This window comes from Vicugna pacos, unplaced genomic scaffold (genome assembly GCF_048564905.1).
Source record: "Vicugna pacos unplaced genomic scaffold, VicPac4 scaffold_125, whole genome shotgun sequence".
NCBI lineage: Eukaryota > Metazoa > Chordata > Mammalia > Artiodactyla > Camelidae > Vicugna > Vicugna pacos.
In genome coordinates, this window is record NW_027328805.1 from 45,657 (window position 1) to 69,438 (window position 23,782).

Genomic DNA, 23,782 nt, shown 5'->3' on the forward strand with positions numbered 1-23,782 from the left:
GAGAATCCACTGCCTTCTGAGGTGACCAGCGGCAGGAGATGCCTCCCCATCCAGGGAGCACCCTACGGAGGACTGTTAGTGCACCATGCTGTGAGCTTGTGTGTTTCCGGCCATGGTCCCTACAGAACTACACTTGAGATGGGCTTATTGATGGAGATAACAGGACTGATTCCAGGGCAGGGCCTGGGGGAGGGAACAGTGGAAATTGAATGTGACCTCAGACACCTCGGTGGGTGCTGGGGCTGTTACTAAAATGGGGAGTCTGGGAGATACCTGACAGGAATGGAATTCCAGAGTAAATGGTGGACATGAGGCATTTTTAAGATGCCATTTGTCATCCAAATTAGGACTTCAAAGAGGCACTCGGGTCGATGAGCCTGGGGCTCAGGTGAAGGAGCCGGACTAGAGATACACGTTGGGAGTCGTCATTCTTAGCTGGTGTTCACAGCCTTGCATGTGAATTAGATCATCTCGAGAGCTGCAGACTGAGACTGAGGGGGGCAGGGCTGTGTCTTGGTTGGAGGAAAGCCCAGACCATACAGCTCTGGTGTGTCAGTCAGTGGCGTTTGCCATTTTCAAAGCAATGCCAGTTATCCTTAAGGGGCCAGGGGCTGGGCAGGGCCAGCCAGGAAGAAATCTGAAGGGAGGGTCGTGGCCACGTGTGCGTCTTGGGAAGGTGCAGAGGCTGCAGGGTACGGGAGGGTAGACTCCTCAGAAGCTAGAGTTGCAGTGAGGAGTGGGGAGAAGTTAGTCACAATCACCTGTGAGGGAGGGAGGGAGGCCTAGGGAGCCCCACCTTACCGGACTCGCTTTCCCATGAACAGAAGGCAGTCAGACAGAGGATCTGAGGTGAGAAGGGATGGGCACTGGGAGGGGAGCCAACCTGGAGAATGGTGCTTGCAAAATTCTGGAATAGTCTCCCTGAAAAATAGAGTTAAAAATACCCAGACTCTTAAGAACATTGTTAGTGACTTGGGAGGAGGCAGTTGTTTTTCTGGCCTCCTAAGGGTAAGGCATGTATCCAGGGATATACAGAAGATACGGGCAGTCTGTTCCGGGGGCTTGATCGTTACCGGGGGAACAGTGCAAGTTTAAAAGGGGAGAAGGGCAGCGGAGGGAAACTAGCCAGGCCCCGTGTCAGGTACCAGTCGGCCGCCCTACTTGCGTGTTTCATTCACATCCATGCCTCCCAGGTGGGCGGTGGCAGCCCCCTTTTGGGGATTGGGAAGCCTTCTCAGAGGGGTTAAAGAATTGGTCCATTTAGCGACTAGTAAATGCTGTAGCAGGATTCAAGCAGGGCCTTGTCAGAATTCAAGGGCATGTTCTCTCTACTGTTTCCAGTACTTCCCTGTTATACCTGGAATGGTGAAGTGGGTCAGTTTTGGAGCCTTTCAGAAAAAGTATGATTTAAGCGCCTCTGGACTGTTTCACAAAGCTCAGCATTCTCTGATGGTTCTGAAGCACGCAGTGATTTTCGTCCCAGAGAGGTAACGTCTAACTCCTTTGATGATGACGTGGTTGCAAATGGTGTACAGGTGCAAAACCAGACTTTGCAGCTTCTGAAGGGAAACTCTCCAGTTCTCCCTTGGTCGGCTTTCTTCCACGGGATGTAACTGTGCTGCAGCATAGGCCTGAGCTTTCCATATGGAGTGAGAGTTTAATATCCGATGTTAGCATAAAACGGTCAGATGAAGAAAATCGAAGTTGACAATTTATTTTTGGGTTTCATTAGTCAAGATATACTATCAGTTAATGGCCCATATAGCAAATGAAATTGAGTACAGGACATTGCATTTCTTACTTTCTATTTAGAGTTCTCTTACAGAATAATGTTGCCTGCTTTGGAACATCAGCTCCACCACTCACGGCACCTATCAGTGTGTTGGTGTGGTTGCATTTACAGAGTGAATGTAATCTGGGCTTCCTCAGCCCCAAACACTTCAGTGCAGAATCACGGGCTGTAGACGTCTGTTAGTCACGCAAATACTTCTAAAATTATATGATTCCAGAAAAGAAAGAAGAGAGAGAGAGAGATTGCCTTTATCAAATTTCCTTTCAGTTCTAAATGAAAACTGTTGTTGAGCAGCTCTGGTTTCCTTTGGATAAGAATATATACATTTCTTTGCATGTAACCTGGGTTTTGGGCTAGAACACCAAGTTCTTGCTGTCCACAAGCCACAAAAATAGTAGCCAAATGGCACACGTGTGAAATATTTTATACTTTTTTCTGAGAAAGTATCCTTGAATTTGGGACTTGGGCTGTGATTTCTGCTTTTTGATTCCCCCACCCGTCTTGTAATCTCTCACTCCTTCCCACGTGGTTCCCAAGTGTTCGTGGTCTCAAAGGAGCGGGCAAACACCCAGTTGGTCACCATGTACTGCTGCTATAGATAGAGCCCAGACAAGACTTAAAGGACATTATCAGAGAGAACTTCCTGGAAGAAATGGGCTGTACATTCAGTTGTGAGGACAGAGTAAGAGTCAGCCAAGAGAAAGAGTCAAGAATGTGGCTCAGGTCGCAGGTGCAGCCCGGGCAGAGGCCTGGAGGCTTTTGGCGTGGGGACCCGGGGAGAGTGCCCTGTGCGGTCCAGGGTGGAGGGAGCCCCTGCTGGGGAGGACACTGGAGAGAGTCCGGGGTGTAGGGCTTTGGAAGAAGTTGAGTTTTACTAGAACTGACACAGTAGGCAGTGAAGGGTGTCAACAGAAGTGACCCTCAGGGAAGGTACTTCTGGTTTTGCTTCTGATATACTACAGACAAAAGGGTCGGGACGGGTGAGAGCAGGTATGTCTGTCCCTTTGAGATCCAACCCGTCATTCATTTATTCATAACACGTGCACTTCAGTGAGTCTAGGGGAGAGAGAGTGTAGCCACATAAATAAGCAAAATGTATTTGCTTCTTGAGAGCTTAGCGTTGTCAGTTAGCCTAGAATGTTCTAGGAAGAGAGGAACAAATTGTGGAGGTTGGAGGGAGGGAAGGCTTCCTTGGGAAACAGTCAAAATGAACCTGGAGGCAAGTGGGATGTAGGAGCAGGTCAGGGGGCTCCTGAGGTCACTGGGGACCTATGTACTGAGATGAGGCTGGGCGAGCAGGGTCTGGGGTGGGGCTATAACTCTACCAGGGAGCCTCTGAACTTTTGAAGTGGGGTTGATGTAATCAAATTTGTGCTTTGGGAAGGCTGTCGTGGCTTTGTGTGTGTGTGTAGCGGGGAAGAGGTGGAGGGTGCCACCAACTGGGGGATCATTTGAAGACCATTCACAGGCTGGGATATGGGCTTCGGGGCTACTTGGGGACGGCAGGGGCAGTGTGGATGCCGGCTTTTCTTATGGGGGACTTGTTAGCGGGGCTGCCCTAGAGGCACCTTGTGGCTGGAAGAAAACTGATGGAGGCTGCCAGGGGGACATTCCTCTTCTCTCTTTCCATGCCTAGTGTGATGATCTTAGCTCAGCCAACATTTGGAACAAAAGAGCTAATCTCCAGGGTTGCCCAGGCCTTTGTAGAGCTCCTTCGAGTGAGATCTGATAGGATTTAGGTTTGTGTTCAGATCTGGATGTTCACTTAGCTAGAAACGTCCTGTCATTTCGATTTCCATAGGGGTTTTTATTCCTGATAAAGATTGCTTTCTTGGTGAGAGGAAAATTATTACAGCTGTTGTCTTTTTCAAAAAAAATCATATGTTTTAAGAGCTTTAATATTCAAAAGAATAGGAATATATAAAATATTTAAGGAAGTCTTTGGTGTGGTTTCTTTGCTTTCTGAGCTAATGTGGACTTAGAGCCTTTGTATTACTTAATAGCACATCCTTGTCAGTATTTAAAGAGCTGTTAGTGAGCACCCCAGGCCCCACCTCTCAAAGAATCGTTAAAGTTTGCTCTGAAATAGTGAGGTCATAAACGTCTTGTTTTCAGAAATCAAAAGGTTTTAAATACGCACCATAGCTCCATTTATAAAATAATAATAAGTTCAAAATTAAGAAAATGGAGGATAATTGATTTTTTTTAAAGCCTAAACATAAACTTTCTTGTGCTAATTTTGCAACTGGAAATTTTGAAAAGAAAAATCCTACTGCAATATCATCTACGTGGTATATATATATGAGTTTCACGTTTGAAATGTAACTGCGCAGTGGTTTTCAAAGTCAGGAGCATTCCAGCTCAAATACTGGCAGTGGTGGCTGCTGGTTTTCAATGGAAGAGCCTAAATTTGCCTTCTTAGCTTTTTTTTTTTTTTGTACTGAGAAGGTTGAGTACTGCTTTGCCAGCATGATTTTCGGGCAATTTGAGGGCAGCTGTCGTGTTCCAGCAGTGAGATATTTCCATGCATTTTATTTTCTGGACATCACCAGGGCACATGTGGGGTTTGTGCCTGCAGGCTGGAATGCTGCAGGACTCCCTAATCCATCACCATTATGTCCTGGTGCTGCTCCGGTCAGTGAATGATTTTCTGTGACTTGGAGGTAATGTGGTCTGATGGTGATGATCAGACGTGCAGTTAAATGCTATTAATTGAAATAAGAGTAACCTAGAAACATTGCTCTAACAATACAGGATGAGGGAGGAGGATTGGCTGAGCTGCTTGCAGTGGGATGTCTTCTCAGGTGACTCCCTCACCGTGATTCCTGCCAATATCCGCCCCAGCCCTGCACGGTAGTCCTGCCGAAGCAAGCAAGCACTTTGCTCAGAAACGCACTGAATTTCCTTGCGCCTCTGTTTGTTGGCTTTTTTTTGAAAACACATTTTGCCCTTTGCTTAAATGCCATCCATGCTAGTCACCCCTTACACTCATTCTTCTGGACCTCGTCCATACATAGCTGCTGAATGGATGAACAGAATGTAGTATCTCCATGTAGTGGAACATTATTCACACGTAAGAGTGAATAAAAAAGAAAAAAAAAAGAGGAAAATGAAAAATGCCACCTGTTTTGGGAAGTCCACCCTGACTGTTCAACCCACACTTTTCCCTTTGAAACACAATCACTTATGCTCCACTCTACTCTTTTTGATAGTACTTACCACCTTCTAATAATCTTTAACGTTTCCAAAAAAAATAAAAAATAAAGAGATGCTGATGCCACTTCAAAATATACAAGCCTTGCTAACAAGCATGTTAATTGAAAGGAAGCAGACACAAACGGCCAGATATTGTTGATTTCAGTGATCTGAGAAGCCCAGAAAAGGCACATGCAGAGGCAGAGAGCAGGTGATGGTTGGAAGGGGCTGGGTGGAGGGGGATTACGGAGTGAATGCTAGTGATAGGGGGATTCTTTTGGGCTGATGAAGTGTTCTGGAAATAGAAGGTGTTGAGGGCTGCACAACTGTGATTGTGCAGAAGACTGCTGAGCGCTGTGTCTGGGAGTGCCTGTTGTTGGGGCATCTTTATTTTGTTCACATCCTGCAATGTGAAGGGCCATCTTCTGCTGTGGTCATTCTACTCCTGTGAGTGGTGAGGGTCAGGACTTTGTAGAGTCCTGTTTCTTTTCTCCCTCTGGCTGAGTGTAGGCAAAAAAATTTAAGCCTGAGAAAGTGCTCCATCTACAGAAATGTCTTTCAGTTTTGCCTGGTGTAAAAATCTTGAGAGCTTTTAACCGTTGAGGCTAGTCTGTGGGGGTAAATAGCCTATGAAGCCTGGGTGAGCCCGGGAAGAGCCGCGCTTCCCTCCCAGACACGGGTGGGGATTTCACCCCCTTTCAGGCAGTGAAGGGCCCAGACCCGTGGGCAGACTTGACAATCGTGAATATTTACGTGTATCCGCTGCTTCATCTTGGATATTAATTTCAAGCTGAGTCAGTTTGTGACGGCAGCCTCATCCTACATCAGGAATTTATAGTATCTGCTCTTTGAGGTGAAGACCTGACAGACTTGATTATTTAACAGTCTGCTTTGAATTGATATCTCAGATTCCTTTGTCAAAAGCAAAACAGCAGAAATACAGACGTCCTTTAATTCCAATGTGGCCTGGAACGGGTTTAGTGTCTGTGCCTCAGTGGCCTTATCTGCGGGTGGGGAAGATGATAACAGTGCTTCCCTCAGAGGAGCTGGTGAGGGGAGAGTGAGAAGCACAAATGGAGGACTTACACGAGATGCTCATAAATGACCGAATTTAGTGCTCTCCGCCTGGTGAGGCCTTAGGGGTAGAGATGTCAGAACAGAGCAGTCCTAGCCGGAGCTCGATACGTGATGGTAGCTGTTATGATCAGTATCACCACTGTGGGTTATCAGGTAGTTTTAAGACTTGGTAATATGATTTCATGAATAATGTTAAAAGACTAGACATCTCAGATCCAGTTTACATAGTCCTCAAGATTTCTTCTGAGAATTGGATGGTTTCTTCCCTATCTTAAATCTGAGATGAGTCTCTAAAAATTTCCGTATTCCTCCATCCTTTTGCTTTAATTCTCTATTTCTTAAAAAACAAAGTTTTTAGATGGAGTTACTGGGGACTGAATTGAGGGCCTCATGCATGCTAAGCACATACTCTCCCAAATGAGGTATAATCTCTTCCCTGATATTTTTTTTAAATTTACATCTTAATTTTCAGAGGTTAGAGGCCTCTAATTATTTTTCTGGAGACTTGTCCATGGACCTGTAAATCTACAATTAATGGACAAAATTTGGTTTATTAAAAAAAAATCTATAGAATATTCTACAGTCCACCCAAAAGGAAATACTCATGGACTTAAAATGTTTCTCCTTTAAGGTGATTTCTCCTGTTTGGTCGAGCTTAATTTGTTAACAGCCATCCTCATCATCATAATGACCAAACTCGCTGTGAGTGGACGCCTAACTGAGGCTAAAATGCTTTGCTCATATTTTACTTCATAGCAAGTGTTTGATTGTAGGTATCAGTGTCTCCTTTTTTGTAGCTGAGGGATTGAGAGATGGGTCAGCTTGCCCCAAATGACACGCAGCTGGCGGTGGCTAGCTCGATGCTGGAATCCAGGCTGCACAGGATGAATTCTCAATTGCTCCTCTAATCAGCTTCCCGTTGAGTGTTTTCCCGAACTCCTGTGAGCCCATAAATGACCGATTTTAGCTATCTCAGCCTGATGAGGTCTTCAAAGGAGAGACACCAGTGAGAATGAGAGGCAGAGTGGCATAAATTAAAATTGTACATTTTCACAAATGTTTTATTCTCAGGTAATGACTGTAAAGGAAATAGTTTTTTAATTTAGTGCTTTGTGAGAACTAAAAACAAAACATTTAAAATAACTATTGTGCAAGAGAGAAGTGGTCTTTGAAAGTCCAACTGTTGCTAATGATGTTACTTGTTTTTTCTAGTGGTGCTTATTTACTGAAAAATTTCCAAACACTGAATTTGTTTTATGTAGTCTTAGTATGAAAGAAAACTTTGTCAGTGAGTATTGTAAGTAAAATCCTTACTCTTTTCTTTCCTGATGATGAATATCTTAGTTGTTTACATGGCTTAAGTATATTTCGTCATTTGTGAAATTTGAGTAATATGGTTTACCTTGTCTGACTGTGAGAGCTGGACGCCTTGTATACAAAGCACCGTAGAGGTGCTTAATAAAAATGTGCTTTCACAGTGACTGATAGTTTAGAAGTATCAACTCTGAATACTAAAAAGGGTAGCTTATTTCTGATGCATATTCAATATGTGTATATATGATATACATTAATATGGCTTAAAGTAACTAGGATTGTTTTTTTTAAGTGCAGTATGAAGCTTTAATGAAATCTGTGTCATTCTAGTGAGACAGGGACTACTTAAATTGCCTTAAGCAGACGACCTTGAAGATTATTTACACAGAATGTAAGCTCAGAATTCATGTTGCCGTGTAACCATCCATCAGACATTTAATTTCTCGGGATCCTGACCAGAACCATTAAGTTTAGAAGAATCCACATTGATTATTATCAGGGAATAAGCTTCTCTCTTTTGTGACTAAAGAAAATTTTGATTTTTTTCTGCACTCTTTTCAGGTTTTAAAATTTCAAAATTTTGATTTGACATGTCACTTTTTTAATAGAGAGAATAAAGCTCATGCTGTTTTAATATGTAAATAAATGTTTTTGTATTTCAATACCCTTCTATGATTTCCTGGCTCTTTGAGAAGTATTTTGCAAGATACTTAGATTACCTACTGTTGGAAAAATACAGACGTGACTTTTATGAATATAGGCGTAGTACAGTTCTGTTGGTTTTTACTACAGTGCAAGACATGAGACCTAGGAGAGCTTTGCTGCTGATTGCCAGGAGGACAGATCTCAGGTCTCAGTCTCCCCTCGTGTAAAATGAAGTGGCTGGACTGGATTCTTTCCTCTTCTAAGATGAGCTTCCATGAGCCTATGTCTTTTGTTTATATTTAGGAGTATTAGCAATATCAGATTAAATACTGAATACCCCTCCATCCCCCCGAAGCAAAGTGCAGTATATGCTACATAAGCTTCTAGTTATCTGATTCTCGTTTCTCATCTTACAGTCAATTTTTGTGTTGCATGTTTCCCGGCAACCTGGAAGGTCTTTTTAGCCATAGGTGGCGCTGTTGCAACTTTTTACAGTCTTAATTTTTCTGTTTGTAAAATAAGGCTTAAACAATGTGATTTTATTTTGATTCCTTTGCTTAATGCTTCAGAATAGCACAACGTCCATTATGTCTTTCTACCTGGAAAATTTTTTCTGCTTATATCATAGTTTTATTCTTTTATCTCGCTGTGAACATTTCAGACTTGCTGTGCAAACAATGGCAAAATCGGGCTTTTCTTCTAGTGTTAGAAACCAGTGAGCCGGGATATTATAAAACAGCTAGAAGCTGCCTCTGGAGCACCATAAAGCTGAAAGGTGTGTTGAGTTCCCTGAGTATTGACCCCGCCGCTGTGTGTTAATTGGTGGGAGTTGATTTGGTACATATATGATGGGGTGTAGTTTCTTGACTTGGGTTTGCCTGCACGTGCTGACACTGAACCATGTGATCCTGAGTCAGCTCGTTCTGAGTTTTCCCCTCGTCTGTGAGAAGGGGACACTCATATCTGCTTTGTAGAATTGTGAGAATTAGTAATTATGTAACATGTTCACCACAGTGGGTATGTCAAGAGAGCTCATAAACTTTAGCTGCTGTTTTGTGTGCAGCCATCATTTTATAGTCTTTGGTAATTACAAAGAAACAAGAAAATAAGAAAAGCTGATTTTATGATGAAAGATATTTGAGGACGTTCCATAATTCCTACACCCATAATTTAGCATCAGCAGAGTCAGAACTGTTACACAGTCGCCCTGGACCAACGTTAAGCCACAGAAATTTTTGTTACTTCATATATGTTGGGGCCTAAGGGGAACCAATACTTATACACATGTTGTCTCCAGCAGCCAACTGAGAGATGACACAAAAGAGTAGGCAGGCGATAAATGTCTTCTTTGTTACTGATGAAGCCACGTTCTCCATGAACTTCAGGGCTGTGGATAAATGAGTGTCATGATACTGTGTCCCAGAAGTAGAGACTCACCCTGTCCCAGGTATCTCTGGGCCACAGCAAGCCTTCCCTTGAGAGAATGAGCCCCATCATGCACAGGGCTGTTCTGCAATGGAGCTGAGCATCCAGGGTGCTTCCCTAGGGTAGTCAACACTGGAGGGAAAGGAAGGGTTTCACATGCCCTGCTTGTCTCCCCGGAATCACAACTCAATCTGTTAATGTGAGGAGGGCTAGCTGTGGGCCAGGGGTCAGGGCTGTGAAGGGAGTAGCACTCTGCATGGCCCAGAGGAGTGGGGAGGAGGTATCCCTTCCATCAGTTTAAACAGGTGGTGGGATGGAACAGAAGGGTTCATCCCATGAGTTTATAAAAGGAGAAATAAGAATTTCCTTTGGGTATTAGTCTAGCCAGGAAACACAGAAGATGATTAGGAAGGAGACTTGTAAACCACTGTAATATTAATTTGACATTTGTTGAGCACCCAAAATGTGCTACATTCTTTTCTGAGCGTTTTACAGAAATGAATCCTTCAATCTTCTCAACAAGCGAGTAAGGAAGGTTTGATTGTTATCCCAGTTTCACAGTGTGGAAATTGAGGCACACAGAGGGTAAGTTGACCAAGGTCACAGAACTAGTAAGTGGCAGAGCAAGTATTTTAACCCTGGCTGTATGGTATTGTGGCTCCCAGAATGGGCTTTGGGTGTTTAGATGTATCTGCATCCCTCGATTTCTGTACGTCTGTGCATCAATTAGCCCAGAAAGGACAGGGAAAGGAGAGTTACACAGGTGCTCACAGTCGTGTCTCGGCAACTGTCCACGAAGAGTGCACCGTGATTAGAATTAATTGTTTTCCAGGCAGCAGATCTGTTGGTATAACAGAAATTTAGTCCATTGAATTCATCTAGAAATCCTTCCTGCTCTGCTTCTGTCCACACTTGCCATGTGACTGCCTGCCCGTGTTTGGGCCGTGGAGGAGAACATATACTCATGGTTGAACTCTGATATTGCAGTCTGGTTCATAGTTTCACATCTTCTGTTACATTAATAAGTTAAATTTCTGGTTTTCTTGCATCAGTGTCTCATGAGTTTGGTTAATGTGAAACCAGTCCATGGGAGCCCAGGGGTTATGATGGTATAAATTTTTAGCACGTTGTGGCACTTCTAGCCATGCAGACATGACTGGGGGATGTACGCCTTTCTCACTGATTTCTCCCAACAGCAGGGTCCTCTCACGGATGTGAGGCTGGGAGCTCTCTGAGTAGCTCAGTCAGAGGCCAAGTCCACCAATCCGAAAATGATGAAGTACCTGGAAGTGGGTTTAATAAAAGTAAAGGGCTTCCAGGTAGTCCGATGGGCTGTTCAAGAAATTTGGTGAAAAGCTGTCCACTGTCTGTGGTTTAGCTGCTTCTTTGCTATTGAAAAGTCTGGAGTAGATGAAGGGATTTTAAAAAGCAGAAAGGAGTGATTTCAGGTGGTACATCCACACCGGTGAGAAGTGATGGATGACCGCCTGTGTGAGGCACAGACAGAGTCTTACAAACTTCTTAAAACAGCTTCAAATGCTCTGCCATCTGAGTGCGCTTCATATGGGGTCCAGTTCATCACTGGTCACGCTGTGAGGGCAAGTAACTGACGATGGCAGAAAGGACACGGAGGCATCAAAAAGGTCTCACTCATGTTCCCTGTTTAAAGAATGTGGCACAGTGTATTATATTTGAGCTGGTTTTTCACTGAACAGCTTTTAGTGTTTTCTGGGACTCCCCAGTGCCCCAAGGTTCCATGCAGCTGGGTGTCCCCTCAGTGCAGCTCCGTCAGCGCTTGCCCTGGGCTGATGTGGTGTCACGGGAAGCAGGACGGTCAGCGTCCCCGGCTCCTCTGAGCTCCGTCTCCTCATCTGCAGAGCCTGGTTTCCCATCCGTGTCTACTTAGTAGGGTTGCTGAGAATCACACGTGATGGTTATCAGGTGTGATTTCTGGTTGTCTCTGCGATTGGCCAATAGCCAATAATTGATAGAAACTCTTGTTTTTTTTTATTGTAATTGTGTCTCCTAGATTGCAGTGGTTTTTAGTCTGCATTTTTTTATAACTTTACTCATTTTTAAATATGCCCTTATTTTATTTATTTTTTTTTGAGGTACTGGGGACTGAAGCCAGGACATTGTGCATGCTATGCAGGTGCTCTACAACTGAGTAATACCCACCCTCCTTTTCTGCACTTAAAAATAAATATTGCAATACACAAAATAGCTCTTAAACTCCATCATGGGACCTGGTCTCTGTATAGGCAAATGAACACGTATAGTATTTCAATAAGAATAAATGCTGTTGAGACATAAGTTTCTGAATCTGTTAATGTGCTTAAAAACGATCATAGCTAGTGATAAACACGAGATTTAGATCCAGGACTTTTTAGGGTATGTTTTGTCATCATGGGAAATTACATTCTACCGAGAAGGCTAATTGGGTCTCTTTGATATTTGGATGGTTTAGCAGGTGATCAAGGCTTTCCAAAGCTGACAGTTTTGTATTTTAAACTAACTACAAAGTTATCTTCTAGAAGATGGAAATCCTAAGCTTGTGAATTTCCCAGTAATCCAGGGGGTATGTGTCTGTGTCTGTGTCTGTGTGAACGTTTGTGTGTGTGATTTCAGGAATGTAGAAATAAGTTCCATATAGACTTCTGATATCTTTCTCTTCCAGTTCAAGGTTTAAGCATATACTTACACAAATAAATTGATTTTCTTTTGTCATTTGGCATATTGGCGGGAATAAGAGGTTCTCATACTTGTTTCAGAAGGGTTGGGAAGCATGAGCTTAGAAAACGGGAGGAGAAAGAGGCAGGGAGACACTTCACACTTTGTGCAGTATATGAGAAACGGTAGCTTTTCTTTTCTCTTTTCTTCTAAAGCAAACTGGCTCTGAATTGTAACACACTATTACTCAGAATTGCTTTTCTAATCAGATACAAGTGCCTCAGATTTTTCAAGGCAACATGAATGATGAAATGTGTTTTAGCATTTATCTTTAAAAGTAGTTTTATTTCTCAAGTAAAAGACTATAGCCTGTTTCTTCCAGCATCTCAAGAAATTCTCATTGATCTATGTACATGTTCTATGTGCTTATTTTCTTTTCTTTTTTTTTAAGTGCTTGTTTCATTGTGGTGTGAATCAATGTTTAAAATTTCTGGATTTTGATCTTTAGAAAATGCTGATATATCAGAACTGTTAAAAACCTGATTGTTCTTTGGTCCTTGTTTGGTGGGGCACCCTATTGATTACTCTTGTCTGTTAAAGAGAGAAATTCTTCCTCTAGCCTGCAGATCATTAAGTGTATGGTTTGCAGTATGCCTTTAAATTTCATTGAATGCATTGAACATGATTGTCCAGTGAATTTTGAGTTGACTCATAGTAATGACTTTGCTTTGATTCTGTGGCTTTTGCTCCTCTCCACAAGAGCTTGAATTCTCTGTTGCATTTTGTATACGTGTTCTTCACAGTGGAAGAAATTTTGCATTTTTTACAGAGGTGGTTTTTCCTAACACCTCTGAATGCCTTCTGTAATTGATACAACAAAAATCTGTTATTTCAATGCTTAATTATTTCATAAACTAGTTTTTGGCTTAATCAGAAACAATGACAGAGTGATAATAAAAAATAGGAAAACTTTCCTTCCTTTGAAGAATAGAAATCAGGTGGTCAGGCTCACCCATGCTTTGGGCCTGACACACTTAATCTCATGTCATTGTGTATCATGATTCGGAGATGGAGTTGCTTCAGGTTTATTGATTTTTGTTTTAACATTTGTGTTGAATTCTTTCTCCAGGCTTATGTATCCTGTTGGGTTTGTTGAAACTGTAGAAGGGAAACAAAAGCTTTTTTTGGTTTCCGGAGGCCTGAGTTGCTGATGATAAGGGTTGAGGGTGGGCTGAGGAACAGAGTGACACTCCCTCTGCTCCCAGCTGAAATTGATGAACAATGAAATCAATTAAGTGTATCGGTATTTGACCAATAGAAGTTAGCGAGCCCAAACTGGCTAGTTATGCCCAAAGAAAGTACTGAATTCACCTGCAGAATTAGGTGCTTTACCAAGAAGAAGCAGCTTAGAGCAATCAGAAAAATCAGTCCTATGATGAGATATAACGTAAATATAATATCTTTTATTTCTGAAACTTTTCTACGTTAAGTTGTGTAGAGCTAAAATTAAGTTTCAAGCACCAGGAGTTAACAGTGTGGGTGGTTCTGTATGATCATTATTCAGGAATGTGCCTAGACTCTGCTAGAGTGGCTGAAGCTGGCAGGAAAAGACCCAGAGCCAGGATTTGTCACCTTAGGGTGTCCTCCATAATGGTTCCATGTGGGAGCCCATGATTGGGTTAACAAATTGTAACAGACCCCAGCCGCCTGTCAAATTTAAGAAGAAAACGTATGCTTAGTAACTGCTTTGCAAGCAAGTGCCTGTGCATCCTCACTCCTGTCTCCTTGCCTTAAAAAGCAGAGATAATGCTTTGCTTGCGTAGATGATGTTTTAGATAGCACTCTGCTCATCGCAAAGCAATGACCCAGGCCCACAGCTATAAAGGCTGGGCTTGTGTGCAGTTAGATACTCTATTATCCCCCAAGCAAGGACCTAGCTGGTCTGGTGGTCTGCTTTGTAATTCACATGTCTAAAGGATGTATCTTATTCCCCTCACCCCATGACTTACCTAAAGATACACTAAGCCTTTGTACTCATGGTGGATTCTACAATCTCTGTCTCATCCTTCTTTCCCCAAGTTCCTGCTTACTATCACACAACTGTTAATGACGTTTTCCTTTGATTATACACAATAAATATGGGATCATTTGAGAGGCTCGTGGAGTTGGGTCCCTACGCCCTCTCTCTTTCGTGACTTTTTCCACAGAGTCTTGAGTATTCATTCCCTGTACGTAAGACTTCTGCCAGCCAGAACCCACAGTTCCAGGTGAGAAGGATGCAGGCTTTATCTCTCCTACCTCTAGGGAGAGAGAGTAGAAAATTGAGATCTGCTCTTCCGTGGTCCCTTCCTGCCCCAGGTCTGCTCCAGTTCACCTGCAGCCTTCTGGCCTCTGCTCACACTGCCTCTGTCCCAGGACTGACAGCAGCCTTTTCTTCCCTGGTAAACATTTCCTGTGCCTTTTAGAAGTTGGTCTCTTCTCTGCAATACAACCCTGGCAGATGTGATGGTGGTAAACGTGCTGGAGGGCAGTCACTTGGGGACTGCCAGGAGCCATGCTGATTCTCCTGAGTCTCTCATTCGGGGTTACAGAACTGTCGAGCAGCAGAGGAAGCCCTTTAACGTGAGGCCAGCTCAGCATTGCATCACTTTCATTTTATTTTTGAATTTTCAGTGGAGAAATTATTTGTAGCAAACTGTTCCAGATTTTTGGCTGCCTGCTTTCCTCACCACCATTTCCTTGTTGGCTCTGGTGCTTGTTGTAAGAACCAGGTTTCTTCTCTGGTTATTTCTAGCAGCTGGGCTTGCCGAATCCTTGATCTGCCTTTGAAGCAGAATGCTTCTTCGTGATGTCAAGCTGATTTTCCTATTTCTGAATATTTCGTGTACACTCAGCAACTCTTTCAAGTGAAATGCTCTTGTCCAATTCTGTTAACCCATATTTGCCGATCTCCTGCTTTCATGCTGAGGGCAGTTTCTTCTTCCTGTAATAAAAGTTAGCAATTTGCATTTACTATTTGAAGGTTCTGGCCCTAGGTGCTTTTGTCCTTAACAGTTTTAATACAATTCACCCATTACAATGTGCAGCGGTTTTTACTCAAAGCCCAGAATTGTGCATCGCAGTCAATCTTAGAATATTTTCATCCCCCAACAGGAAGCCCTGTATGCACAAGCAGTCATTCCCATCTTCCTCATCCTCCCCCAGCCCCAGGCAGCCATTGTTCTCTCTCTATGGATTTGCCTGTGCTGGACATTTCATGTAAAACAAGTTATTTCATGTAAATGGAACTGTCTATTGTGACTGACTTCTTTCACACTGAGTAACTTTTTCAATGTATTTCCAGGTTGTGGCCTGGGTCAGTACTCTATGCTTTGCTATTGCTGAATTATATTCTACTGTATATCTGGGCCCTACTGTTTACCCATTCATCAGGTGATAGTCGTTTGTGTTGTGTCTGCTTTTTGTTTGTGAAGAGTAATGGCGCCGTGAATACTCCTGTAGGAATTTTTATGTGGACATTTGTTTTCAGTTCTCTTACTTGTGTGACCAGAGAGCAGAAATGCTGGGTCATTCATAAACCAAATGTTCAACTCTCTGAGGACCTGCCAGGCTGTTTTCTAAAGTGGCCACCCTGTGTTACATCCTGAAAAGCAAGGGCTGCGTGCTCCGCTTCCTCTGTGTCTTCATTAGTGCTTGTTACACATTTTTTTTTATTATAACCTATTGTAGTAAGTGTGAAGCGGTTTCTCCTAGTGGTTTTGACTTGATTTCTTTTACAGCTAATGATATTGAACATCGTTTGATTGTGCTTATTGGCCATTTGTATATTTTCTTTGAAAAATACATTTTCAGATACTTTATACACATTTTAATTGAGTTCTCTTTTTCTTGTTGAGTTGTAGGAGTTTTTTCTTTTATTTGAAGATACAAATACTTAATCAGATAAATAATTTGAAAAAATTTTCTCCTCTCTGTTGTTTTTTCACCTTCTGGATGGTGTCCTTTGAAGCAAATTTTTAACATTTGATGAACTCCAATTTATCACTGTTTTCTTTGTTCCTTGAGCTTTTGGGGTAATATTTAAAATCTGAGGTATTTTATTTAAACTTTTATATAAAAAATAACTTAATTCTTAAGACTGTTCTAGGAGATGGGTGCTGTGGCTGTCCCCAGTCTATGGATAGGAGACTGAGGTGCAGAAAATTTCACTGAAATATCAGTGTCACAGCTACCCAGTGCTGTGGGATTTCAGACCCTCATGTTTGTCCCCAGCATTTGTGATCTTCACCACCATGCTCCACTACTGCCTGGAATCATTAATGAAAAAGTTTTCCTTTTTTGATTTCTTGATTGTTTGTTTTCTCATTGGGGAACTCACCTCTTCATTTTCCTTGCAGAGATCTGTGTAGGTTTATTTTAGATCTCATGTACTTATTTATTACACAGGCTCCAGCGATGATTGTGCCTAGTTGATCTAATCAATTCATACTCAAGTCTTTCCTGCTCATGACACTAAAAAGAGAGTCATGATTTACATAATGCTCAAAGAAGAATGTACTTGAGTGATTTTATTTTTCTAACCAATCAAACAAATCAAATAAAAACCCGGTGTTGGAACAGATTATAAGCCCTGCAGAATAGGGTCACTGTCTTCCTTGTGTTTCATTTGATTTGTCACAGTGTCTGGATAGTGCCTTGCTGTCCAGCAGTTTTGTGAGTATACGGTGCTCGTGAATCATTGTAAGGAAAGAATTTTGACAACAGACTGTGTTGTTCATTTCACAAGGGAAAAGATCATATAGAAATACTGCTCAGATTTATTTTAAAATTAAGCTTGGTGTTTTGAGAAGGGTTCAAGAAACCATACAAAAATCTTTTTCACTAATTTTAAATCTATCTTAGACACATTATGCATACATGGCAGAGTAACTTATCAACTAGTTTTGACAAGAGGAGTGTATTATTGATTATCTATTTTAGTTGAAATATTCTACCTGGGATAAAGTAATCAGTGCCCATAAATGAACAAATATGTTTGTATTTCTATGCAACATGGGGGCAGACTTCATATGTTTTTATATAATATATGTGACTGTGTGTTTTAATCTGTCTGTCAGTGTTTTTATAGTTTTTCATCAATGTTGTAACTTTAGAATTCTTCTATGGAAATCACCCCCAATTCTAGTGCAGTTTGTACTGTGTATCCTGTCTTATGCATGGGATTCCACTGTCCCCTCACTGAGGAATTTCCTCTCCTATTGAGTTAGTAGCAGAGTTAAAGGAACTGTGATTTCTAGGCCTTTGCTCTCCATGTGTTTGCAGTTGGCTGTCAATCAAGATTTTGTCTTTCGTGAGTTTTCATTGTTCAATTAGAATTTTGGAAATAACAATTAATATGTTGCAACACTCTCCCTAGAAACTTGATGTGTTTGTGCTTTTCCGTTTCCAATTTACAAAAAATGTAAATGCACTCTTGTTTTTAAATAGTCCTTTTTCACTAGATATTTGTTTACTTCTTTATAGTCAAAATATTTTTTTTCCCAATGAATGAATAGGTTTGCATGTTTTAAAAGATACCTTACTTTTTAAATTTCTTATTCTAACAGGTATATTCGTTGTACAGAATTTAGAAAATAAGGATAAACACAATTATAACTTAAAAATGGCCTCTAATCTCACCTGGAGATACAGTTGTAAGGTTTGAAATTGAGAATTACAAGTCCTCTCAAACTGTTCTTCTATTTCAAGTACGGTTTGGTTACTGAGATCCTCGAATTCCCATATGAATTGTAGCAGCAGATAGTCAGTTTCTGCAGAGGAACCCACTGGGATTGTGATCGAGTCCACGTTGAATATATGGATCGCTCTGGGGAGCACTGCCATCCCAAGAATGCTGTCATTTGATTCAGGAATGTGCGTGGTGTGTCTGTCCAGGTATTTAGGTATTCTTTAATTTTTTTCAGCATTGCATAGAGTTTACATTGGATTATTTTACTATATATTTTGCCTTTATACTGAGGACAAGTGTGCAAGGTACCGGGATCAGAAGTGTATTGGAGCTCCGCAGCTTGCTGCCACCATGGACGCTGTGCTCTTGCTTCGCCCACTGTACAGTGTTGCACAAAATAGGACCTAAGTAACTCTCTCTTGAAAGAATGATTATATGATTGCTGGATGATGCTTGAGAGTCCTTGTGATGATGTCTTTTTCCCAGAATTTCCCCTCTTCTTTACTATGCCCTTTCCCTTCCTTTCCTCCAGCCTGTGTTTCAGCCTGCCTGTGGCATTGATTTTCCTTGTCTGTGGACTCTTCCTTTCACTAGTTCGTGATAATGTTACATGTGAGATGTGGAAACTTGCTAGATGTCAAGAAAGAGGAAATCCATTGCATTCTAGTTTTTTTAGAGTGTGCTATTGTATTATCGATTGAAATGAAATCAGGCTGACCCATTGAGCCATCCCCTGAGCTCTTTTTGCCTTCCTACAGGTGATACTGCTCTCGTTGCTGCATGTGCCCTTCCCCCAGACTTGGTTTTGGGGTTGAGTAAGTCACCGTCACTGGAGCCCTCTCTTTAAATGATGAAGAGAACATTTGCTCTTTCTCCCTGTTTGGGGACTTGGATGAGATGAGGCAACAGATAAAGAATGGAGCCCCACCTCATTCTGACCCCCGCTCTTTCCGTTCCTTTCTCCAGGGGAAGAGTACAATTCAAAAATATAAAGATTGTGAACTAATGAGATAGACAAGACAACCGATCATTTATTAAATACCCTTTCATGCCAGAAACAAATGTATTATACACACAAAAAGCACATAAAATACGGTAGTACTGTGGTTACAAACGTGGGTCCGAGTTCGAGTCCTGGTCTGGAGTGACAAGTCCTGTGAGATGGAGAATTGGTAGGTCGGCTTAGCCTCTCTTGGACTTGTTTTCTGTCCTGCAGAGATGGGGCTCGCTAGGCGTCCCTCCCCCGTAGAGGTGCTGAGGGGTGTAAAAGACATGTGTAGGCAGACCGAGCACAGCTGCTCTTTCCTCGTAAGTGCAGGATAGCATCGCTTTTGCGGTGATGGCTTTATGACTGCACCGTGTAGACTCTCAGTGCTCCAAAGGGATGCCTTGCAGATTGGAGATGGGATTCTCACTTCTGTATATACCCAAGGATTGTGTTATTGGGCCTTGCTAATTTGACTCTATTCTTTAGAAAGTACATAATGTAGATATATTTTTCAAACATGCATGATTTTTTCTTTTATTATTTATAGTTCTACCCTCTCATCTCTTGGTGTGACTTTTCATGGAATCCAGGAAACAGTCCTAAGCAACCTGCCTCTTCACACTTCTCCGTGGTGGTTTCCTTCCCTGACTAGAAGAGGGTTTTGCATAGGTAATTTTGATTGCTCCCCTTCTCTTGGAGACTCTCTGTTTTTCTGCCCATCTCTCACCTGTCCATCTGTCCATTTCTCTACCCACTCATTCTTCTGACTTGTTTCAATAAGCATTTCAGGCAGCTTACAGAAGAACAGGTACCAAATAAACAGGTGAGAAAATGGGGCCAAGTTCATACAGTGAGGCTAGGAGTTGAGCCTGTGTGAGAGTTGCCAGCGTGAGACACACGCCTCTGCCTTGTGACTTATAAGATAGACAACATCAATGTGCCTGAAGCTCCCAGCAGACACAGGGAAACAGGGTTTGTGGGAGATGCTCATTGGCTGTGAAATAAATAAGTGGCTTAGTAGAAGCCCAGCCTTTCCAAGTACTAAGGCTTAGGAGAATATTTTAGTGTCTTCCAAAATCAGATTATTGCATCTTTTCTTTTTCAGAGTTTTATGTATAGTTGGTTTACATTCTATACCTGGAAATTTCTCCAAAACTTCTGCCCACGTGAGTCCCATGACTCGGGAATGGGCTGGTTCTGCTCATTGACGGGTGTTGGCCAGAAACGGAAAATGACAGCCTCAAAGGAGCCTGGGATTTATCAGTTATGTTTTGTCAGTGCTGTAGATTTCAGAAAATGCTTTCACCTTTTCTTTCCATCTGAGGCAGCAGCGCGCTCTCTTACCAGCATCAGGAGCTCAGGGCCACGGGATGGTGGGGGCTGACTGCACTGCCGTCAAGACAGCTGAGCTAGTCACTGCAGGTGTGGTTCTTTTACATACTGCAGTTCATGCTCTTTACTAGAATGTTTCAACAGGGAGTTAATTAACTGAGTTAATTAACATTTTATAAATATGATGCTTTGTTGAAAAGACAGTCATAGGCAGAATATAAGTTGGGATCACTTTAAAAATGGTTTCATTACTGAAATTTCAGTAGGAAAGATCCAGTTTATCTTATTTCCGCCTCTCTTTAAAAGTAACAAAGAAACAAGACAGAAAAAGCAGAGGATGATTTCTGTTCTTCCTCTCGGCTTGCAGGTGCCCTCACCTCCAGTGGCATCCATCCAGACACCAGCACTGACACTGGCCGTGCTCAGAACTGCCTCAGCCCTGAAGACACATCTGACAAATGGAAGGGGGCCGCGCCCTGTTACAGCAGGTGCTCTCACTTTATGGGTCCTTATGTAACTGCGCGGTGTTATTCAGGATCGCCCTTTCTACACTTTGTGACGCTGCTGCGGTGTCTCCTAGTTATTTGTTTCTGTAAGTACTCGTGTAATTTTCCAATGTGTGGTACTAGACATCTAAAAATGCATTTTTCAGATGAGAAATAGTGTGTATTTAATATAAATGTCTGAAAAAAGGGTCAAATGGATCTATCCTGGTGCCAGTACTCAGAGATAATAATTAACACATTAACATCTATTTTCTGTTCTTTTCATCAGTGTGTATTACCTCTGTCATAAAAACCAGCGAGCAATGTGTGCCTGTATACTGTGTGGAGACCTCCATTTTCCATTCGGCTTATTACACATTTTTCTACAATATTCTATCTCCCCTGGCATGATTTTTAATGACTAGTATAGCATTCTGTCTTGTGGAGTCCTCGTCCATTTTACTTTGGACTTAAATAAACTTTTAAATTCCAAGTATACTTAACTGAAATTCTGAAAAGAGATCTGTTGTGGTACCGAAAGTCCCCTACATCCCTTCCCCTTTTTTCCTGAGAGTAAAAACTGCTGACAATGTGGAGTATATATTTCATGACCTTTATGCCTATGTCATATAAATAAACTCATACATACACGTATATGAGAAATCTATGTCTATGTGTGTGTATATATGCTTTATTGAAAAATAAGGCCATACTATATGTTTTCTGCAGCTCGGTTTATTCACTCAGGTATATATCACAGACGTCCTCTCTCTCCAGACTCACCCGGTCCTTTCAGATAGAGTAGAGGGTTTTCCTGATATGCAGGTTTGGTCTCTTGTGTAAGGACACCTTTCGTGGGGGCGTACTGTGGACAAGGCCTTGGACCACGCCGAAACACCGGAACTTTAGTGCCCACAGCTCACCGTGATTTACCGCATCATTGTCTTGATGGTGGACACTTAAGTTTTCTCCATTTTCCACTGTCAGAAAGGGTGTTTGACTGGCATACTTCTTATACAAACATTCCTGTGATCTTGTATGAGTATTATTTTCGTTAAGGTTTCTGGAAATTTAGTCCTTGGATGTGACAACTACATAAATCACAGGCTCCTTTCAAGTGAATCAAGAAATTCCTTCTCCTGTGGGGCATGAAAAGATGTAGAATAACTTATGTAACCAATTCTCTATCGCTGGATATGATTTCACTTCAGCTTTTCTTCTCACCATTGTAAACAGTGCTGTGTAAATGCTCTGATAAGTACATCTTTTTGAACTGAATTTTTCTAAATGAAACGATTCCAAAATGTGGAGTTCAGCCTGTGTGTACACACGTTTTTCAGAGTTTACATATCCATTGACATGTCATCCTCCAAAAGATCGCTCACAGTTTGTTCTCTCAAAGATGGACACTAGCTAGAATATCTTTTAAAAATATGTGCCAATATGATGAGCAAAAGTACTTTTTCATTGTTTTAATTTGCACTTGATGACCAGTGAGGTATTGAGCATTTTTCACTCATTAGCCATCTGACTTTTAAAAAGTGAATGATCTCTTTTGTCCTTTGCACACAGTTAAGTGAGGCAGCTTCTTGTTGCTTTGTGACAGCTCTATGTATATTATGAACATTAACCCCTTGTCTTCATCAACATGTATCAGAGAGCTTTTCCTTGTCATATTTTGCCTTTCATTTTGTTCAGTAGGTTCATTTTTGTTGTGGCCCAAAATAATCTTAAGATTGTAAATGTCTTCTTTTTGGGTTTTATTCCTGATATTATTCTTAGAAATACTTTCTTATAATGGTATAAATTTCTTCTGTAGGTTTTTTTAATCTCTAAGATGGAGATGATGATGGTACTTGTTATAGTGAAGAGAAGTTGAATTAATATGAGCAAAGAATTATATTCGCTGTTATTAGTACTTTCTAATATTCACATCACATTCTGTAATTTTTCTTGCGGTCATTATGACTGGAATAGAATTTGTTTTTTCCAGGGGATTCTCTGATTGTCCCAAGACAATTATTGAATTCCTACTTTGCTTTTTAACTTGAAATCCCACCTGTAAAGAATACTTGTGTACACTAGAGTCTCTTTTTGAGCTCATGGTTTATTTTTATCAATCTTACTTTCTTACACTAGCACTATATCTTACATATTGTAAACATTTATTTAATATCTGACAGTGCGATTTTTTGATTCTCTTTTCGATCCCAAATTTTCTTGGTTAGTATTATGACTTTATTATTCCTGAAGAATTCTAATATAATTTTTCAAGTTAAAAAAAAAAAGAAGTGCTGTCGTGGGATTTTTTAGTACTTTTGAATTATCTTTAGGAGAACGTACATTTTTACAAAACTGCTTTCCTGCATACAAAATGTTGATGTCTCTACTTTCACACCTCTTACTTTACCCCACAGTACAGTCCTGTACTTCCTCCATGTACAACATGGGCATTGTTTTTGAGTTTATTCCAGATTATTGTTGATGTTTTTGTTAATTATTTAAGTCAGAATTTTTTGCTATTGTATATTTTAACTGTTAAAACTGACACCTAGGAAGGCAGATTCGGTTTGTAAATACTCACTTTGTAACTTCTCATTTAAAATTGTAAGTATTAAGTGCTTGCTACAGAATCCTTTCTTTTCTGTTTTTAAAAATTTGTTTCCAAGATTCTCAAAATGGTCATAGCAAAGTAGTATAGGTGGGGACAGAGATGGAGAGAGGTAGTGTGGCTCATGTACAAACTGTGAGCACTTTCATGGCTGCGTTTACGCTGGAAAAGCCGCTGAAGAGTCCAGGATAAAACGGGTGGCTTTGTATGCAGTTGAAAGCCAGCTTTCTTGCCTGGTGAAGCCTGGTGGGCGTGACAGGTAGATGATCAAGGTCGAATGGAGGTTATTGGCTGCACAGAGCGCTGTGTCTGAGAACTGGAGAATATCGCCATGGGAAATGCTTGGTGCCAGGAACAAAGCAGAGGAGCTGGGGACCCTGTGTGTTAAGGAATTTCCAGCCCTCGGAGTGGGAAGATCAGACTCTGCATTCAGATCTGAGTTTGAATTCATCTTCTTTAGTTTACTTGTCCTCTGACTTTGGTCAAGCTATATACCCTCTTTCACTCCCTGTTTTCTTAT

General features: G+C 41.5%; 1 protein-coding gene across 1 annotated transcript in view; it reads left to right on the forward strand.

Moving 5' to 3' along the window:
* The window catches only part of LOC140695037 (uncharacterized), a 68,068-nt gene that overhangs the window by 9,834 nt on the left and 34,452 nt on the right, over positions 1–23,782 (forward strand). The window contains exon 4 of the mRNA XM_072957992.1: positions 20,534–20,654. Within this exon, the coding sequence (XP_072814093.1) occupies positions 20,534–20,654 (121 nt within the window). The remainder of the gene's footprint in view (positions 1–20,533; positions 20,655–23,782) is intronic.